The 21,245-nt window shown below is 49.5% G+C and overlaps 1 protein-coding gene across 2 annotated transcripts in view; it reads right to left on the bottom strand.

Moving 5' to 3' along the window:
- alg9 (ALG9 alpha-1,2-mannosyltransferase) overlaps positions 1 to 21,245 on the bottom strand; it is an 80,013-nt gene that overhangs the window by 47,293 nt on the left and 11,475 nt on the right. Inside the window, exons 3-5 of one of the 2 annotated variants that reach the window (XM_041893384.2) lie at positions 18,005 to 18,139; positions 15,914 to 15,984; positions 15,647 to 15,735 (exon numbers count right to left, since the gene is read on the bottom strand). In XM_041893384.2, coding sequence (XP_041749318.1) covers positions 15,647 to 15,735; positions 15,914 to 15,984; positions 18,005 to 18,139 — 295 coding nt within the window. Of the gene's footprint in view, positions 1 to 15,646; positions 15,736 to 15,913; positions 15,985 to 16,291; positions 16,298 to 18,004; positions 18,140 to 21,245 lie in introns of those variants that run through there. The other variant, XM_041893385.2, reaches the window with a different exon arrangement.

The following is a 21,245-nucleotide window of genomic DNA, read 5'->3' as shown; positions in this document are numbered from 1 at the left end:
CAACACTTTCAAAGATTTTACTGAGTTACAGTTTCTAGAAGGAAATCAGTAAATAGAAATAAATAAATTAGGCCCTAATCTATGGATTTCACATGACTGGGCAGGGGCGCAACAATGGGATGGGCATACGCCCACCCACTGGGGAGCTTGGCCCAGCTAATACGCCCACCCACTGGGGAGCTTGGCCCAGCTAATACGCCCACCCACTGGGGAGCTTGGCCCAGCTAATCAGAAAACAGCTCATTGTGGTTTAAGAATCCATAGAATCAAATCACTTCTGGGAAAATTGGAACACGATAAACAAACAACAACACGAAGAGTTATCTATCCAAAACGGAGATGTATGGATAAACCACTTCTTCAACATTTTCGGCTCTATAACAAAGAACAAACAGCAAAAACATATACATGATAATTTACAAAACGTAGAATCAGCTTTTAAAGACCACCAGAACCCACTGGATTCACCAATTACACTGGAGGAGCTACAGGACAAAATACAAACTCCAACCCAAAAAGGCCTGTGGTGTTGATGGTATACTAAACAAAATGATAAAATATACAGACCACAAATTCAAATTGGCTATTCTTAAACTCTTCAACATCATCCTCAGCTCTGGCATCTTCCCTAATATGTGGAACCAATGCCTGATCACCCCAATCCACAAAAGTGGAGACTAATTACAGTGGAATATGCATCAGCAGCAATCTCTGAAAAATCCTCTGCAGTATCATCAACAGCAAATGTCAAATTGGCTTCTTACCAAAATACCGTACGACCATGTGTACACCCTGCAGACCCTTATTGACAAACAAAACAAAAGCAAAGTCTTCTCATACTTTGTTGATTTCAAAAAAGCTTTTGACTCAATTTGTCATGAGGCTCTGCTATACAAATTGATGGAAAGTGGTGATGGAGGGAAAGCATATGACATTATCAAATCAATGCACACAAACAAGTGTGCAGTTAAAATTGGCAAAAAAAATACATTTCTTTCCACAGGGCCATGGGGTGAGACAGGGATTCAACTTGAGCCCCACCCTCTTCAACATCTATATCAATGAATTGGTGAGGGCACTAGAACAGTCTGCAGCACCCGGCCTCACCCTACTAGACTCAGAAATCAAATGTCTACTGTTTGCTGATGATCTGGTGCTTCTGTCCCTAACCAAGGAGGGCCTACAGCAGCATCTAGATCAGGGTTCTTCAATTCCAGTCCTGGAGGGCCGAAACACTTCTGTTTTTTATTTCTACCTGGTAGTTAATTGCACTCACCTGGTGTCCCAGGTCTGAATTAGCCCCTGATTAGAAGGAGAGGATGAAAAACAGAGGTGTTTCGGCCCTCCAGGACCGGAATTGAAGAACCCTGATCTAGATCTTCTGCATAGATTCTGTTAGACTTGGGCCCTGACAGATAATCTCAGTAAGACTAAAATAATGTTCTAAAAAAGGTCCAGTAGCCAACAAATACAAATTCTATCTAGACACTGTTGCCCTAAAGCACACAAAGAATTACACCTACCTCTGCCTAAACATCAACACCCCAGGTAACTTCCACAAGGCTGTGAACGATCTGAACGAAGAGACAAGGCAAGAAGGGCCTTCTACGCCTTTCGAAAGTATTTGAAAGCCAAGTTAACAAACAGATCACCGACCATTTCGAATCCCACCGTACCTTCTCCGCTATGCAATCCGGTTTCCGAGCTGGTCATGGGTGCACCTCAGCCACGCTCAAGGTCCTAAACGATATTATAACCGCGATCGATAATAGACAGTACTGTGCAGCAGTCTTCATCGACCTGGCCAAGGCTTTCGACTCTGTCAACCACCGCATTCTTATTGGCAGACTAAATAGCCTTGGTTTCTCAAATGACTGCCTCGCCTGGTTCACCAACTACTTCTCAGATAGAGTTCAATGTGTCAAATCGGAGGGCCTGTTGTCTGGACCTCTAGAAGTCTCTATGGGGGTGCCACAGGGTTCAATTCTCGGGCCGACTCTTTTCTCCATGTATAGAGTTTAAGAGCAGTTGGAGGCTACTGAAGGAGTGTTGTATGGCATTGAAGCTTGTTTGGAGGTTTGTTAACACAGTGTCCAATGAAGGGCCAGATGTATATCAATGATGTCGCTCTTGCTGCTGGTGACTCTCAGATCCACCTCTATGCGGACGACACCATTTTGTATACATCTGGCCCTTCATTGGACACTGTGTTAACAAACCTCCAAACGAGCTTCAATGCCATACAACACTCCTTCAGTAGCCTCCAACTGCTCTTAAACACTAGTAAAACTAAATGCATGCTCTTCAAATCGAACGCTGCTTGAACCCGTCCACCCAACTAGAATCACTACTCTCGACGGGTCTGACCTAGAGTATGTGGACAACTACAAATACCTAGGTGTCTGGTTAGACTGTAAACTCTCCTTCCAGACTCACATTAAGAATCTCCAATCCAAAGTTAAATCTAGAATCGGCTTCCTATTTTGCAACAAAGCCTCCTTCACTCATGCTGCCAAACATGCCCTCGTAAAACTGACTATCCTACCGATCCTTGACTTCGGCGATGTCATTTACAAAATAGCCTCCAACACTCTACTCAGCAAATTGGATGTAGTCTATCACAGTGCCATCCGTTTTGTCACCAAAGCCCCATATACTACACACCATTGTGACCTGTACGCTGTCATTGGCTGGCCCTCACTACATATTCGTCGCCAAACCCACTGGCTCCAGGTCATCTATAAATCAAATAAAATCAAATAAATAAAGGAACATAAAACTCAGTCCGACTGACAAATCTGGGTTTGGTGGATGCCAGGAGAACGCTACCTGCCCCAATGCATAGTGCCAACTGTAAAGTTTGGTGGAGGAGGAATAATGGTCTGGGGCTGTTTTTCATGATATCTGGATAGGCCCCTTAGTTTCAGTGAAGCGAAATGTTAACGCTACAGCACACAATGACATTCTAGATCAGTGGTTCCCAACCATGTTCCTTGGAGCCCTCCCTACTTGTATCTAAGAAAAGCTGAGCCCCCCCCACAAGAAAAGCTGAGCCCCCCACGAAAAAGCTGAGCCCCCCAAGAAAAGCAGAGCCCCCCACGAAAAGCTGAGCCCCCCAAGAAAAGCAGAACCCCCCACGGAAAGCTGAGCCCCCCACGAAAAGCTGAGCCCCCCAAGAAAAGCTGAGCCCCCCCACGAAAAGCTGAGCCCCCCCTCCAAGAAAAGCTGAGCCCCCCCAAAAATAGTAATAATAATGTGATTCATTCCAAATCTTTATTTGCAAAAATGTACATAAATTATAGTTTCTTTCCTTTTCTCTTTGGTTTGCTCTGGTTATCTTTGTGTATAATCAACTGTAGCCCTACACACACACACACACACACACACACACACACACACACACACACACACACACACACACACACACACACACACACACACACACACACACACACACACTGTTACCAAAATAATAATAATGATTGATTATCAGCGTAATAAGTGATTAACGGCACCCATCTACAGGGAGGGAAAAGACCCCCACCCCAGGTCTGATATGTTCCCATCTACAGGGAGGGAAAAGACCCCCACCCCAGGTCTGATATGTTCCCATCTACAGGGAGGGAAAAGACCCCCACCCCAGGTCTGATATGTTCCCATCTACAGGGAGGGAAAAGACCCCCACCCCAGGTCTGATATGTTCCCATCTACAGGGAGGGAAAAGACCCCCACCCCAGGTCTGATATGTTCCCATCTACAGGGAGGGAAAAGACCCCCACCCCAGGTCTGATATGTTCCCATCTACAGGGAGGAAAAGACCCCCCACCCCAGGTCTGATATGTTCCCATCTACAGGGAGGGAAAAGACCCCCCACCCCAGGTCTGATATGTTCCCATCTACAGGGAGGAAAAGACCCCCCACCCCAGGTCTGATATGTTCCCATCTACAGGGAGGGAAAAGACCCCCACCCCAGGTCTGATATGTTCCCATCTACAGGGAGGAAAAGACCCCCACCCCAGGTCTGATATGTTCCCATCTACAGGGAGGAAAAGACCCCCACCCCAGGTCTGATATGTTCCCATCTACAGGGAGGAAAAAGACCCCCACCCCAGGTCTGATATGTTCCCATCTACAGGGAGGGAAAAGACCCCCACCCCAGGTCTGATATGTTCCCATCTACAGGGAGGGAAAAGACCCCCACCCCAGGTCTGATATGTTCCCATCTACAGGGAGGGAAAAGACCCCCACCCCCAGGTCTGATATGTTCCCATCTACAGGGAGGGAAAAAGACCCCCACCCCAGGTCTGATATGTTCCCATCTACAGGGAGGGAAAAGACCCCCACCCCAGGTCTGATATGTTCCCATCTACAGGGAGGAAAAAGACCCCCACCCCAGGTCTGATATGTTCCCATCTACAGGGAGGAAAAGACCCCCACCCCAGGTCTGATATGTTCCCATCTACAGGGAGGAAAAGACCCCCACCCCAGGTCTGATATGTTCCCATCTACAGGGAGGGAAAAGACCCCCACCCCAGGTCTGATATGTTCCCATCTACAGGGAGGGAAAAGACCCCCCACCCCAGGTCTGATATGTTCCCATCTACAGGGAGGGAAAAGACCCCCACCCCAGGTCTGATATGTTCCCATCTACAGGGAGGAAAAGACCCCCACCCCAGGTCTGATATGTTCCCATCTACAGGGAGGGAAAAGACCCCCACCCCAGGTCTGATATGTTCCCATCTACAGGGAGGAAAAGACCCCCACCCCAGGTCTGATATGTTCCCATCTACAGGGAGGGAAAAGACCCCCACCCCAGGTCTGATATGTTCCCATCTACAGGGAGGGAAAAGACCCCACCCCAGGTCTGATATGTTCCCATCTACAGGGAGGGAAAAGACCCCCACCCCAGGTCTGATATGTTCCCATCTACAGGGAGGGAAAAGACCCCACCCCAGGTCTGATATGTTCCCATCTACAGGGAGGGAAAAGACCCCCACCCCAGGTCTGATATGTTCCCATCTACAGGGAGGGAAAAGACCCCCCACCCCAGGTCTGATATGTTCCCATCTACAGGGAGGGAAAAGACCCCCCACCCCAGGTCTGATATGTTCCCATCTACAGGGAGGGAAAGACCCCCACCCCAGGTCTGATATGTTCCCATCTACAGGGAGGGAAAAGACCCCCCACCCCCAGGTCTGATATGTTCCCATCTACAGGGAGGGAAAAAGACCCCCACCCCAGGTCTGATATGTTCCCATCTACAGGGAGGGAAAAGACCCCCACCCCAGGTCTGATATGTTCCCATCTACAGGGAGGGAAAAAGACCCCCACCCCCAGGTCTGATATGTTCCCATCTACAGGGAGGGAAAAGACCCCCACCCCAGGTCTGATATGTTCCCATCTACAGGGAGGAAAAGACCCCCACCCCAGGTCTGATATGTTCCCATCTACAGGGAGGGAAAAGACCCCCACCCCAGGTCTGATATGTTCCCATCTACAGGGAGGGAAAAGACCCCCACCCCAGGTCTGATATGTTCCCATCTACAGGGAGGGAAAAGACCCCCACCCCAGGTCTGATATGTTCCCATCTACAGGGAGGGAAAAGACCCCCACCCCAGGTCTGATATGTTCCCATCTACCGGGAGGGAAAAGACCCCCACCCCAGGTCTGATATGTTCCCATCTACCGGGAGGGAAAAGACCCCCACCCCAGGTCTGATATGTTCCCATCTACAGGGAGGAAAAGACCCCCACCCCAGGTCTGATATGTTCCCATCTACAGGGAGGGAAAAGACCCCCACCCCAGGTCTGATATGTTCCCATCTACAGGGAGGGAAAAGACCCCCACCCCAGGTCTGATATGTTCCCATCTACAGGGAGGGAAAAGACCCCCACCCCAGGTCTGATATGTTCCCATCTACAGGGAGGAAAAGACCCCCACCCCAGGTCTGATATGTTCCCATCTACAGGGAGGGAAAAGACCCCCACCCCAGGTCTGATATGTTCCCATCTACAGGGAGGGAAAAGACCCCCACCCCAGGTCTGATATGTTCCCATCTACAGGGAGGGAAAAGACCCCCACCCCAGGTCTGATATGTTCCCATCTACAGGGAGGGAAAAGACCCCCACCCCAGGTCTGATATGTTCCCATCTACAGGGAGGGAAAAAGACCCCCACCCCAGGTCTGATATGTTCCCATCTACAGGGAGGGAAAAGACCCCCACCCCAGGTCTGATATGTTCCCATCTACAGGGAGGGAAAAAGACCCCCACCCCAGGTCTGATATGTTCCCATCTACAGGGAGGGAAAAGACCCCCCACCCCCAGGTCTGATATGTTCCCATCTACAGGGAGGAAAAGACCCCCACCCCCAGGTCTGATATGTTCCCATCTACAGGGAGGGAAAAGACCCCCACCCCAGGTCTGATATGTTCCCATCTACAGGGAGGGAAAAGACCCCCACCCCAGGTCTGATATGTTCCCATCTACAGGGAGGGAAAAGACCCCCACCCCCAGGTCTGATATGTTCCCATCTACAGGGAGGGAAAAGACCCCCACCCCAGGTCTGATATGTTCCCATCTACAGGGAGGAAAAGACCCCCACCCCAGGTCTGATATGTTCCCATCTACAGGGGAGGGAAAAGACCCCCACCCCAGGTCTGATATGTTCCCATCTACAGGGAGGAAAAGACCCCCACCCCAGGTCTGATATGTTCCCATCTACAGGGAGGGAAAAGACCCCCACCCCAGGTCTGATATGTTCCCATCTACAGGGAGGGAAAAGACCCCCACCCCAGGTCTGATATGTTCCCATCTACAGGGAGGGAAAAGACCCCCACCCCAGGTCTGATATGTTCCCATCTACAGGGAGGGAAAAGACCCCCACCCCAGGTCTGATATGTTCCCATCTACAGGGAGGGAAAAGACCCCCACCCCAGGTCTGATATGTTCCCATCTACAGGGAGGGAAAACAGTATTTGATCCCCTGCTGATTTTGTACGTTTGCCCACTGACAAAGACATGATCAGTCTATAATTTTAATGGTCGGTTTATTTGAACAGTGAGAGACATAATAACAACAACAAAATCCAGAAAAACACATGTCAAAAATGGTATAAATTCATTTGCATTTTAATGAGGGAAATAAGTATATGACCCCTCTGCAAAACATGACTTAGTACTTGGTGGCAAAACCCTTGTTGGCAATCACAGAGGTCAGACGTTTCTTGTAGTTGGACATCAGGTTTGCACACATCTCAGGAGGGATTTTGTTCCACTCCTCTTTGCAGATCTTCTCCAAGTTATTACGGTTTCGAGCCTAACGTTTGGCAACTCGAACCTTCAGCTCCCTCCACAGATTTCCTATGGGATTAAGGTCTGGAGACTGGCTAGGCCACTCCAGGACCTTAATGTGCTTCTTCTTGAGCCACTCCTTTGTTGCCTTGGCCGTGTGTTTTGGGTCATTGTCATGCTGGAATAGCCATCCATGACCCATTTTCAATGCCCTGGCTGAGGGAAGGAGGTTCCCCGTCCATCATCCCTTTGATGCGGTGAAGTTGTCCTGTCCCCTTAGCAGAAAAACACCCCCAAAGCATAATGTTTCCACCTCCATGTTTGATGGTGGGGATGGTGTTCTTGGGGTCATAGGCAGCATTCCTCCTCCTCCAAACACGGCGAGTTGAGTTGATGCCAAAGAGCTCGATGTTGGTCTCATCTGACCACAACACTTTCACCCAGTTCTCCTCTGAATCATTCAGATGTTCATTGACAAACTTCAGACGGGCCTATATATGTGCTTTCTTGAGCAGGGGGACCTTGCGGGCGCTGCAGGATTTCAGTCCTTCACGGCGTAGTGTGTTAACAATTGTTTTCTTGGTGACTATGGTCCCAGCTGCCTTGAGATCATTGACAAGATCCTCCCGTGTAGTTCTGGGCTGATTCCTCACCGTTCTCATGATCATTGCAACTCCACGAGGTGAGATCTTGCATGGAGCCCCAGGCCGAGGGAGATTGACAGTTCTTTTGTGTTTCTTCCATTTGCGAATAATCGCACCAACTGTTGTCACCTTCTCACCAAGCTGCTTGGCGATGGTCTTGTAGCCCATTCCAGCCTTGTATAGGTCTACAATCTTGTCCCTGACATCCTTGGAGAGCTCTTCGGTCTTGGCTTTGTGGAGAGTTTGGAATCTGATTGATTGATTGCTTCTGTGGACAGGTGTCTTTTATACAGGTAACACACTGAGATTAGGAGCACTCCCTTTAAGAATGTGCTCCTAATCTCAGCTCGTTACCTGTATAAAAGACACCTGGGAGCCAGAAATCTTTCTGATTGAGAGGGGGTCAAATACTTATTTCCCTCATTAAAATGCAAATCAATTTATACCATTTTTGACATGCGTTTTTCTGGATTTTGTTGTTGTTATTCTGTCTCTCACTGTTCAAATAAACCGACCATTAAAATTATAGACTGATCATGTCTTTGTCAGTGGGCAAACGTACAAAATCAGCAGGGGATCAAATCCTTTTTTCCCTCACTGTAGCTCTGTCCTAGATCTCCCTCAGACCAATTCACTGAAACGGCCCAGTTTGTTGCGTACACACATGCACATCATGTGAACACTGGTTTTGACACAGCTATAAAATAAGTAACAATAACAAACAGTCCGTTACAATCAATAACTTTTTCCTTCCTTAAAATAACGAATGGCCACCTTGGGCCTGCATACCTCTGACCAGGGATGGGATGTCAGGTGTGATGCTAGACCAGGGATGGGATGTCAGGTGTGATGCTAGACCAGGGATGGGATGTCAGGTGTGATGCTAGACCAGGGATGGGATGTCAGGTGTGATGCTAGACCAGGGATGGGATGTCAGGTGTGATGCTAGACCAGGGATGGGATGTCAGGTGTGACAGCCAGCCTAAAGTCCAGGTTGTCATGGAGCCTGTTACGGTCTTCTGGTTGTCATGGAGCCTGTTACGGTCTTCTGGTTGTCATGGAGCCTGTTACGGCCTTCTGGTTGTCATGGAGCCTGTTACGGCCTTCTGGTTGTCATGGAGCCTGTTACGGCCTTCTGGTTGTCATGGAGCCTGTTACGGCCTTCTGGTTGTCATGGAGCCTGTTACTGCCTTTTGTTTTTATTGTTCCAAGCGCGCTGAAGGCCGTCTCAGACAGGTACGTAGTGCTGAATGGTAGAATAACCCAGACAGGTACGTAGTGCTGATTGGTAGAATAACCCAGACAGGTACGTAGTGCTGAATGGTAGAATAACCCAGACAGGTACGTAGTGCTGAATGGTAGAATAACCCAGACAGGTACGTAGTGCTGAATGGTAGAATAACCCAGACAGGTACGTAGTGCTGAATGGTAGAATAACCCAGACAGGTACGTGAGTGCTGAATGGTAGAATAACCCAGACAGGTACGTGGTGCTGAATGGTAGAATAACCCAGACAGGTACGTAGTGCTGAATGGTAGAATAACCCAGACAGGTACGTGGTGCTGAATGGTAGAATAACCCAGACAGGGTACGTAGTGCTGAATGGTAGAATAACCCAGACAGGTACGTAGTGCTGAATGGTAGAATAACCCAGACAGGTACGTAGTGCTGAATGGTAGAATAACCCAGACAGGTACGTAGTGCTGAATGGTAGAATAACCCAGACAGGTACGTAGTGCTGAATGGTAGAATAACCCAGACAGGTACGTAGTGCTGAATGGTAGAATAACCCAGACAGGTACGTAGTGCTGAATGGTAGAATAACCCAGACAGGTACGTAGTGCTGAATGGTAGAATAACCCAGACAGGTACGTAGTGCTGAATGGTAGAATAACCCAGACAGGTACGTAGTGCTGATTGGTAGAATAACCCAGACAGGTACGTAGTGCTGAATGGTAGAATAACCCAGACAGGTACGTAGTGCTGAATGGTAGAATAACCCAGACAGGTACGTAGTGCTGAATGGTAGAATAACCCAGACAGGTACGTAGTGCTGAATGGTAGAATAACCCAGACAGGTACGTGAGTGCTGAATGGTAGAATAACCCAGACAGGTACGTAGTGCTGAATGGTAGAATAACCCAGACAGGTACGTAGTGCTGAATGGTAGAATAACCCAGACAGGTACGTAGTGCTGATTGGTAGAATAACCCAGACAGGTACGTAGTGCTGATTGGTAGAATAACCCAGACAGGTACGTAGTGCTGAATGGTAGAATAACCCAGACAGGTACGTAGTGCTGATTGGTAGAATAACCCCTGTAGCTGTGTGTTTGGCCAGTCTGGGTGCAACAGCGTGTCCTTTGACAATCCAAAACGTTTTGTATCCGTTCTCCTGGAAATATTTATTTGACATAGAATTGGCTTGAAGGTCAGCAAGCACATCTTCACAGCCGAGGTATTTCACATCCTCGAGACTGCAAATATAAGGGTCCATCACCCATGATTCCTTTGATAAGTATTCGTCAACATCGGCAAAACAGGGTTTAATTTCCTCCCGAAGCATGTTCATGTGCCTGGTAAACTCAGTGCGTAAAGACGCAGGCACAGTGCCACCAGACTGTTTCATCAGCAGTGGAAATTGTTGTCCCCTTTTTGACATTTTCCCAACTCTGTACTCCAGTTTCCACACAAAAGCGTTGAGAGAGTATTTGCACTGCATGACGTTTGATTAAGGACCCTGCATCAGCTTGTTTGTCTCATTGTAGAGAGAATGTATGCGCTAGGTATGCCGTTTTGATCCAAAACGCATCAGTCAGCTGTTCGCACAGTGGTCGATTGTGATCTTGCAAGAATTCCTTAATTTTTTCCTGCAGTTCCATAAAACGCACAGGCACTTGTCCACGTGACAACCAGCGTACCTCTGTGTGTAACAGCAGTGTTTGATGTGCTTCATCCTCACAGATTCGTCTGTTGTTGTTTCATCCAACTGAATGGCAAAGGGAACATTCCTAAGCTTCTCGTGCAGCTGGTTTTGACAATCTCCAGCCATTTTATCAATTCTGTCTTTGACAGTGTTGTCAGAGAGTGGGACGGTTCTCACTTTATCCACCACCTGTGGGCCACACAGCCTCTCTACAGTGTCCAGGCAGGCGGGTTTGATTAGCTGCTCTCCAATACTGTGCGGCTTTTTAGCGAACACTCTAATGACGCCTCCGTGGCTCTGTGTAAATCACTGCCTGCTCTTTCAAATGCTTTTCTGATGTCTGTGGATCTTGTTGATAGTGCCAACTGCTTCTTCATGGCCGTCACCAATAGTCTCCTGGTGTCGTTGCATTTTGCTTGGCTTCATGCTGTCATTAGCTACCTTCTCACCACAACTGACCCATTCTGGCCGAGTCCTGTCCTGTCCTTCAATAAGCAGAGTCCTGTCCTTCAATAAGCCGAGTCCTGTCCTTCAATAAGCTGAGTCCTGTCCTTCAATAAGCCGAGTCCTGTCCTTCAATAAGCTGAGTCCTGTCCTTCAATAAGCTGAGTCCTGTCCTTCAATAAGCCGAGTCCTGTCCTTCAATAAGCTGAGTCCTGTCCTTCAATAAGCCGAGTCCTGTCCTTCAATAAGCTGAGTCCTGTCCTTCAATAAGCTGAGTCCTGTCCTGTCCTTCAATAAGCTGAGTCCTGTCCTTCAATAAGCTGAGTCCTGTCCTTCAATAAGCTGAGTCCTGTCCTTCAATAAGCTGAGTCCTGTCCTTCAATAAGCCGAGTCCTGTCCTTCAATAAGCTGAGTCCTGTCCTTCAATAAGCTGAGTCCTGTCCTTCAATAAGCCGAGTCCTGTCCTTCAATAAGCTGAGTCCTGTCCTTCAATAAGCTGAGTCCTGTCCTTCAATAAGCTGAGTCCTGTCCTTCAATAAGCTGAGTCCTGTCCTGTCCTTCAATAAGCTGAGTCCTGTCCTGTCCTTCAATAAGCTGAGTCCTGTCCTTCAATAAGCTGAGTCCTGTCCTTCAATAAGCTGAGTCCTGTCCTTCAATAAGCTGAGTCCTGTCCTTCAATAAGCTGAGTCCTGTCCTTCAATAAGCTGAGTCCTGTCCTTCAATAAGCCGAGTCCTGTCCTTCAATAAGCTGAGTCCTGTCCTTCAATAAGCTGAGTCCTGTCCTTCAATAGGCTGAGTCCTGTCCTTCAATAAGCTGAGTCCTGTCCTTCAATAAGCCGAGTCCTGTCCTTCAATAAGCTGAGTCCTGTCCTTCAATAAGCTGAGTCCTGTCCTTCAATAAGCCGAGTCCTGTCCTTCAATAAGCTGAGTCCTGTCCTTCAATAAGCTGAGTCCTGTCCTTCAATAAGCTGAGTCCTGTCCTTCAATAAGCTGAGTCCTGTCCTTCAATAAGCCGAGTCCTGTCCTTCAATAAGCTGAGTCCTGTCCTTCAATAAGCTGAGTCCTGTCCTTCAATAAGCTGAGTCCTGTCCTTCAATAAGCTGAGTCCTGTCCTTCAATAAGCTGAGTCCTGTCCTTCAATAAGCTGAGTCCTGTCCTTCAATAAGCTGAGTCCTGTCCTTCAATAAGCTGAGTCCTGTCCTTCAATAAGCTGAGTCCTGTCCTTCAATAAGCCGAGTCCTGTCCTTCAATAAGCTGAGTCCTGTCCTTCAATAAGCTGAGTCCTGTCCTTCAATAAGCTGAGTCCTGTCCTTCAATAAGCTGAGTCCTGTCCTTCAATAAGCTGAGTCCTGTCCTTCAATAAGCTGAGTCCTGTCCTTCAATAAGCTGAGTCCTGTCCTTCAATAAGCTGAGTCCTGTCCTTCAATAAGCTGAGTCCTGTCCTTCAATAAGCTGAGTCCTGTCCTTCAATAAGCCGAGTCCTGTCCTTCAATAAAACCGAAGTTAAGATAACTCTCCAGATATAGCCTTACTTTCTTTTTTGATGATGTCATCAGCACTTTTACGTTTCTTAGACGTTGTTTTATTCATAAATAGTGATGCTCTGACTGCAGGGTCATTGACGTGCACTACATTTTCCCGGGGAATTACCGCTTTTACGTTTCTCTGTCATTATTATTATTTTTTAGCTTGGCCTTGGCCTTGGCATTGCAAACATAGGATCTTTAATAACATTTTAAACTGGATTCATTTTACAATTAAATTATAGTGGAACATTTTATGCATGTTTGACCTCAAAGCAAATGAGATCACACCTCCCCTGTGAACTCTGGCGCCCCCCTAAGGGGACCCCAGGTTGGGAACCACCGTTCTAGATGATTCTGTGCTTCCAATTTTGTGGCAACATCTAGTGAAAAGCCTTCCCAGAAGAGTGGAGACTGTTATAGCAGCAAAGGGGGAACCAACTCCATATTAATGCCCATCATTTTGGAATGAGATGTTTGACGAGCAGGTGTCCACATACTTTTGGTCATGTAGCGTACCCATTAAAATTTGGCTAAAACTAATTGAATGTGTCATTGAACCAATTGCACTTTATGAAAGTGAAGTGTGGGATCCACTTGCAAAACAAGGAGTGAAGGTGAGAGAGAGTTGGAGGGTGATACAGAGGGAGAGAGATGGAGGGGAGGGAGGGAGGATGGAGGGAGGGAGATGGAGGGAGGGAGATGGAGGGGAGGGAGATGAGGGAGGGAGATGGAGGAGGGAGGGGGAGATGGAGGGAGGGAGGGAGGGAGGGAGGGAGATGGAGTGAGATGGAGGGAGGGAGATGGAGGGAGGGAGGGAGGGAGATGGAGGGAGGGAGGGAGATGGAGGGGAGGGAGGGAGATGGAGTGAGATGGAGGGAGGGAGATGGAGGAGGGAGGGAGGGGGGAGATGGAGGGGAGGGAGGGAGTGGAGGAGGGAGGGAGATGGAGGAGAGAGATGGAGGGAGGGAGATGGAGGAGGGAGGGGATGGAGGGGAGGGAGGGAGATGGAGGGGAGGGAGATGGAGGGGAGGGAGATGGAGGGAGGGAGGGAGATGGAGGGAGAAAGATGGAGGGGAGAGAGGGAGATGGAGGAGATGGAGGGGGAGGGAGGGAGATGGAGAGGGAGGAGGAGATGGAGGAGGAGGGAGTGAGTGAGATGGAGGAGGGAGATGGAGGAGGGGAGGGAGATGGAGGACGGAGGGAGATGGAGTGGAGGGAGGGGAGGGAGGGAGGGAGATGGAGGGAGGGAGGGAGATGGAGGGGAGGGAGGAGTGGAGGGGAAGATGGAGGGGAGAGAGATGGAGGGAGGGAGGAAGGGAGGGAGATGGAGGGGAGGGAGGGAGATGGAGTGGAGGGAGATGGAGGGGAGGGAGATGGAGGGGGAGGAGATGGAGGGAGATAGAGAGGAGGGAGATGGAGGAGGGGAGGGAGGGGAGGGAGGGAGGGAGATGGAGGGGGAGGGAGAGATGGAGGAGGAGGGAGGGAGATGGAGTGGAGAAAGATGGAGGGGAGAGAGATGGAGGGGAGGGAGGGAGGGAGGGAGATGGAGGGAGAAAGATGGAGGGGAGAGAGATGGAGGGAGGGAGGGAGGGAGGGAGGAGATGGAGGGGAGGGAGGGAGATGGAGTGGAGGGAGATGGAGGGAGGGAGATGGAGGGGAGGGAGGGAGGGAGATGGAGGGAGGGAGGGAGGGAGAGGAGGGAGAGGAGGGAGGAGGGAGGAGGGAGGGAGGGAGGGAGATGGAGGGGAGGGAGGGAGGGAGGGAGGAGATGGAGGGAGGGAGGGAGATGGAGGGAGGGGGAGATGGTGGGGAGGGAGGGAGATGGAGGAGGGAGGGAGATGGAGGGGAGGGAGGGAGATGGAGGGAGGGAGGGAGGGAGGGAGAGAGATGGAGGGAGGGAGGGAGATGGAGGGGAGGGAGAGAGATGGAGGGGAGGAGGAGTGAGATGGAGGGGAGGGAGGGAGTGAGATGGAGCGAGGAGGGAGGGAGATGGAGGGGAGAGAGATGGAGGAGGGAGGGAGGGAGATGGAGGGGAGGGAGATGGAGGGGAGGAGATGGAGGGAAGGGGAGGAGATGGAGGGGGAGATAGAGAGGGAGGGAGGGAGGGAGAGAGGAGGGAGATGGAGGGAGGGAGGGAGGGAGATGGGGGGGATGGAGGGGAGGGAGATGGAGGGGAGATAGAGAGGGAGATGGAGGGGAGAGATGGAGGGGAGGGAGGGAGGAGATGGAGGGAGGGAGATGGAGGGAGGGAGGGAGATGGAGGGGAGGGAGGGAGGGAGGGAGGGAGATGGAGGGGAGAGAGGGAGATGGAGGGGAGATAGAGAGGGAGGGAGGGAGGGAGGGAGGGAGGGAGATGGAGGAGGGAGGGAGATGGAGTGGAGGGGAGGGAGGGAGGGAGATGGAAGGGAGGGAGGGAGATGGAGGGGAGATAGAGAGGGAGGGAGGGAGGGAGGGAGAGGAGGGAGATGGAGGGAGGGAGGGAGATGGAGTGGAGGGAGGGAGGGAGATGGAGGGAGGGAGATGGAGTGGAGGGAGGGAGAAAGGGGAGGAGGGAGGGAGGGGAGGGAGGGAGGGAGATGGAGGGAGGGAGGGAGATGGAGGGAGATGGAGGGGAGGGAGGGAGATGGAGGGGATGGAGGGAGGGAGGGGAGAGGAGGAGGGAGATGGAGTGGAGGAGGGAGATGGAGGGAGGGAGGGAGATGGAGAGGAGGGAGATGGAGGGGAGGGAGGGAGATGGAGTGGAGGGAGATGGAGGGGAGGGAGATGGAGGGGAGGGAGATGGAGGGGAGGGAGGGAGATGGAGGAGTAGAACCCACCTGCTGATGAGCAGAACATTCCAGAGCTCAGGAGGAGGAAGGCCAGCATCAGACGACCCACATGCAGCCCAAACTTCTTACACACCGCCCTGCAACACACACACACACCTTACACTAAAGATAGAAAATAAGTGTGCATTCAAAATAAGAGACTGACACACACACACACACACACACACACACACAACAGACCAATAGCAACAACACACACACACACACACACACACACACACACACACACACTCAGGAGGAGAGACAGATACTGACTTGTAGAAGTAGAGTTCACAGACACAGCAGGAGAAGGCCAGGACACAACGCACGAAGTAGAATACCAGCACCTAAAACACAACACAACCTCAACCAACATAATAAGGGTGTGTTGTTACCTTGTTGGTCTGTTGTGTGTGTGTGTTACCTTGTTGGTCTGTTGTGTGTGTGTGTGTGTGTGTGTGTGTGTGTGTTGTTACCTTGTTGGTCTGTTGTGTGTGTTGTTACCTTGTTGGTCTGTTGTGTGTGTGTGTGTGTGTGTGTGTGTGTGTGTGTGTGTGTGTGTGTGTGTGTGTGTGTGTGTGTGTTGTTACCTTGTTGGTCTGTTGTGTGTGTGTGTGTGTTACCTTGTTGGTCTGTTGTGTGTGTGTGTGTTACCTTGTTGGTCTGTTGTGTGTGTGTGTGTGTGTGTGTGTGTGTGTGTGTGTGTGTGTGTGTGTGTGTGTGTGTGTGTGTGTGTGTGTGTGTGTGTGTGTGTTACCTTGTTGGTCTGTTGTGTGTGTGTGTGTGTGTGTGTGTTGTTACCTTGTTGGTCTGTTGTGTGTGTGTGTGTGTTACCTTGTTGGTCTGTTGTGTGTGTGTGTGTGTGTGTGTGTGTGTGTGTGTGTGTGTGTGTGTGTGTGTGTGTTTGTTACCTTGTTGGTCTGTTGTGTGTGTTGTTACCTTGTTGGTCTGTTGTGTGTGTGTGTGTGTGTGTGTGTGTGTGTGTGTGTTACCTTGTTGGTCTGTTGTGTGTGTGTGTGTGTTACCTTGTTGGTCTGTTGTGTGTGTGTGTGTGTGTGTGTGTGTGTGTGTGTGTTGTTACCTTGTTGGTCTGTTGTGTGTGTGTGTTACCTTGTTGGTCTGTTGTGTGTGTGTGTGTGTTACCTTGTTGGTCTGTTGTGTGTGTGTGTGTGTGTGTGTGTGTGTGTGTGTTACCTTGTTGGTCTGTTGTGTGTGTGTGTGTGTTACCTTGTTGGTCTGTTGTGTGTGTGTGTGTGTGTGTGTGTGTGTGTGTTGTTACCTTGTTGGTCTGTTGTGTGTGTGTGTGTGTGTGTGTGTGTGTTGTTACCTTGTTGGTCTGTTGTGTGTGTGTGTGTGTGTGTGTGTGTGTGTGTTGTTACCTTGTTGGTCTGTTGTGTGTGTGTGTGTGTGTGTGTGTGGGAGTGTGTGTGTGTGTGCTACCTTGTTGGTCTGTTGTGTGTGTGTGTGTGTGTGTGTGTGTGTGTGTGTGTGTGTGTTACCTTGTTGGTCTGTTGTGTGTGTGTGTGTGTGTGTGTGTGGGAGTGTGTGTGTGTGTGTTACCTTGTTGGTCTGTTGTGTGTGTGTGTGTGTGTGTTACCTTCTTGGTCTGTTGTGTGTGTGTGTGTGTGTGTGTGTGTGTTGTTACCTTGTTGGTCTGTTGTGTGTGTGTGTGTGTGTGTGTGTGTGTGTGGTTGTTACCTTGTTGGTCTGTTGTGTGTGTGTGTGTGTGTGTGTGTGTGTGTTGTTACCTTGTTGGTCTGTTGTGTGTGTGTGTGTGTGTGTGTGTGTGTTGTTACCTTGTTGGTCTGTTGTGTGTGTGTGTGTGTGTGTGTGTGTTTGTTACCTTGTTGGTCTGTTGTGTGTGTGTGTGTGTGTGTGTGTGTTGTTACCTTGTTGGTCTGTTGTGTGTGTGTGTGTGTGTGTGTGTGTGTGTGTGTGTGTGTGTTGTTACCTTGTTGGTCTGTTGTGTGTGTGTGTGTGTGTGTGTGTGTGTGTGTGTGTGCTATCTTGTTGGTCTGTTGTGTGTGTGTGTGTGTGTGTGTGTTACCTTGTTGGTCTGTTGTGTGTGTGTGTGTGTGTGTGTGTGTGTGTGTGTGTGTGCTATCTTGTTGGTCTGTTGTGTGTGTGTGTGTGTGTGTGTGTTGTTACCTTGTTGGTCTGTTGTGTGTGTGTGTGTGTGTGTGTGTGTGTGTGTGTGTGTGTGTGTGTGTGTGTGTGTGTGTGTGTGTGTGTGTGTGTTACCTTGTTGGTCTGTTGTGTGTGTGTGTGTGTGTGTGTGTGTGTGTGTGTGTGTTACCTTGTTGGTCTGTTGTGTGTGTGTGTGTGTGTGTGTGTGTGTGTGTGTGTGTGTGTGTGTGTGTGTGTTACCTTGTTGGTCTGTAGGATGTGAGAGTGCAGTGAGGCGGGGAGGGCGTGTAGCCACAGGTAGGCATAGGAGCGGATGGCGTTAAGCGGGGAATACTCCCACGTCTGCATCCCATAGCCATACAACAGGAAGTGCATCTACAGGACAGGAAATTACATTATCAAGTGAGTGAGGGAGAGAGAACAAGGTTTTCAACTGGACAAATGTAGGTGGTTCCCTCTCCGTTTGGTTCCTAGTGAATACACCACAGCTCTGAACTCTACCTGTTAGACCAGTGGTTCCCTCTCTCTTCCTAGTGAATACACCACAGCTCTGAACTCTACCTGTTAGAACAGTGGTTCCCTCTCTCTTCCTAGTGAATACACCACAGCTCTGAACTCTACCTGTTAGACCAGTGGTTCCCTCTCTCTTCCTAGTGAATACACCACAGCTCTGAACTCTACCTGTTAGACCAGTGGTTCCCTCTCTCTTCCTAGTGAATACACCACAGCTCTGAACTCTACCTGTTAGACCAGTGGTTCCTTCTCTCTTCCTAGTGAATACACCACAGCTCTGAACCTCTACCTGTTAGACCAGTGGTTCCTTCTCTCTTCCTAGTGAATACACCACAGCTCTGAACTCTACCTGTTAGACCAGTGGTTCCCTCTCTCTTCCTAGTGAATACACCACAGCTCTGAACTCTACCTGTTAGACCAGTGGTTCCCTCTCTCTTCCTAGTGAATACACCACAGCTCTGAACTCTACCTGTTAGACCAGTGGTTCCTTCTCTCTTCCTAGTGAATACACCACAGCTCTGAACTCTACCTGTTAGACCAGTGGTTCCTTCTCTCTTCCTAGTGAATACACCACAGCTCTGAACTCTACCTGTTAGACCAGTGGTTCCCTCTCTCTTCCTAGTGAATACACCACAGCTCTGAACTCTACCTGTTAGACCAGTGGTTCCCTCTCTCTTCCTAGTGAATACACCACAGCTCTGAACTCTACCTGTTAGACCAGTGGTTCCTTCTCTCTTCCTAGTGAATACACCACAGCTCTGAACTCTACCTGTTAGACCAGTGGTTCCCTCTCTCTTCCTAGTGAATACACCACAGCTCTGAACTCTACCTGTTAGACCAGTGGTTCCCTCTCTCTTCCTAGTGAATACACCACAGCTCTGAACTCTACCTGTTAGACCAGTGGTTCCCTCTCTCTTCCTAGTGAATACACCACAGCTCTGAACTCTACCTGTTAGACCAGTGGTTCCCTCTCTCTTCCTAGTGAATACACCACAGCTCTGAACTCTACCTGTTAGACCAGTGGTTCCCTCTCTCTTCCTAGTGAATACACCACAGCTCTGAACTCTACCTGTTAGACCAGTGGTTCCCTCTCTCTTCCTAGTGAATACACCACAGCTCTGAACTCTACCTGTTAGACCAGTGGTTCCCTCTCTCTTCCTAGTGAATACACCACAGCTCTGAACTCTACCTGTTAGACCAGTGGTTCCCTCTCTCTTCCTAGTGAATACACCACAGCTCTGAACTCTACCTGTTAGACCAGTGGTTCCCTCTCTCTTCCTAGTGAATACACCACAGCTCTGAACTCTACCTGTTAGACCAGTGGTTCCCTCTCTCTTCCTAGTGAATACACCACAGCTCTGAACTCTACCTGTTAGACCAGTGGTTCCCTCTCTCTTCCTAGTGAATACACCACAGCTCTGAACTCTACCTGTTAGACCAGTGGTTCCCTCTCTCTTCCTAGTGAATACACCACAGCTCTGAACTCTACCTGTTAGACCAGTGGTTACCTCTCTCTTCCTAGTGAATACACCACAGCTCTGAACTCTACCTGTTAGACCAGTGGTTCCCTCTCTCTTCCTAGTGAATACACCACAGCTCTGAACTCTACCTGTTAGAACAGTGGTTCCCTCTCTCTTCCTAGTGAATACACCACAGCTCTGAACTCTCCCTGTTAGACCAGTGGTTCCTTCTCTCTTCCTAGTGAATACACCACAGCTCTGAACTCTACCTGTTAGACCAGTGGTTCCTTCTCTCTTCCTAGTGAATACACCACAGCTCTGAACTCTACCTGTTAGACCAGTGGTTCCCTCTCTCTTCCTAGTGAATACACCACAGCTCTGAACTCTCCCTGTTAGACCAGTGGTTCCTTCTCTCTTCCTAGTGAATACACCACAGCTCTGAACTCTACCTGTTAGACCAGTGGTTCCCTCTCTCTTCCTAGTAAATACACCACAGCTCTGAACTCTACCTGTTAGACCAGTGGTTCCCTCTCTCTTCCTAGTGAATACACCACAGCTCTGAACTCTACCTGTTAGACCAGTGGTTCCTTCTCTCTTCCTAGAGAATACACCACAGCTCTGAACTCTCCCTGTTAGACCAGTGGTTCCTTCTCTCTTCCTAGTGAATACACCACAGCTCTGAACTCTACCTGTTAGACCAGTGGTTCCCTCTCTCTTCCTAGTGAATACACCACAGCTCTGAACTCTACCTGTTAGACCAGTGGTTCCCTCTCTCTTCCCTAGTGAATACACCACAGCTCTGAACTCTACCTGTTAGACCAGTGGTTCCCTCTCTCTTCCTAGTGAATACACCACAGCTCTGAACTCTACCTGTTAGACCAGTGGTTCCTTCTCTCTTCCTAGTGAATACACCACAGCTCTGAACTCTACCTGTTAGACCAGTGGTTCCTTCTCTCTTCCTAGTGAATACACCACAGCTCTGAACTCTACCTGTTAGACCAGTGGTTCCCTCTCTCTTCCTAGTGAATACACCACAGCTCTGAACTCTACCTGTTAGACCAGTGGTTCCCTCTCTCTTCCTAGTGAATACACCACAGCTCTGAACTCTACCTGTTAGACCAGTGGTTCCTTCTCTCTTCCTAGTGAATACACCACAGCTCTGAACTCTACCTGTTAGACCAGTGGTTCCTTCTCTCTTCCTAGTGAATACACCACAGCTCTGAACTCTACCTGTTAGACCAGTGGTTCCTTCTCTCTTCCTAGTGAATACACCACAGCTCTGAAACCAGTCTCTGAAATCCCTGTAGTGGTACAGCCTTCTCAGAAGATGCAACCACAGTAGTGTAGGTCAAAAGACAGACACAAGCTTCTCCATTTAACAAAGACAATAAACACGTGAAGAGAAGTAGTCACATGTACAGGTTGGATCCCATTCTGTGGACGGCTGAATATATCTGCTATGTCAGAGGATGCTAAGCTCCCAGCTATTCTGTCTACGGACCTTGAGT

The sequence above is a fragment of the Coregonus clupeaformis genome, chromosome 13 (genome assembly GCF_020615455.1).
Source record: "Coregonus clupeaformis isolate EN_2021a chromosome 13, ASM2061545v1, whole genome shotgun sequence".
NCBI lineage: Eukaryota > Metazoa > Chordata > Actinopteri > Salmoniformes > Salmonidae > Coregonus > Coregonus clupeaformis.
The sequence above is the reverse complement of the archived record's forward strand: the minus strand, read 5'-3'. Positions and strand labels throughout refer to the sequence as shown.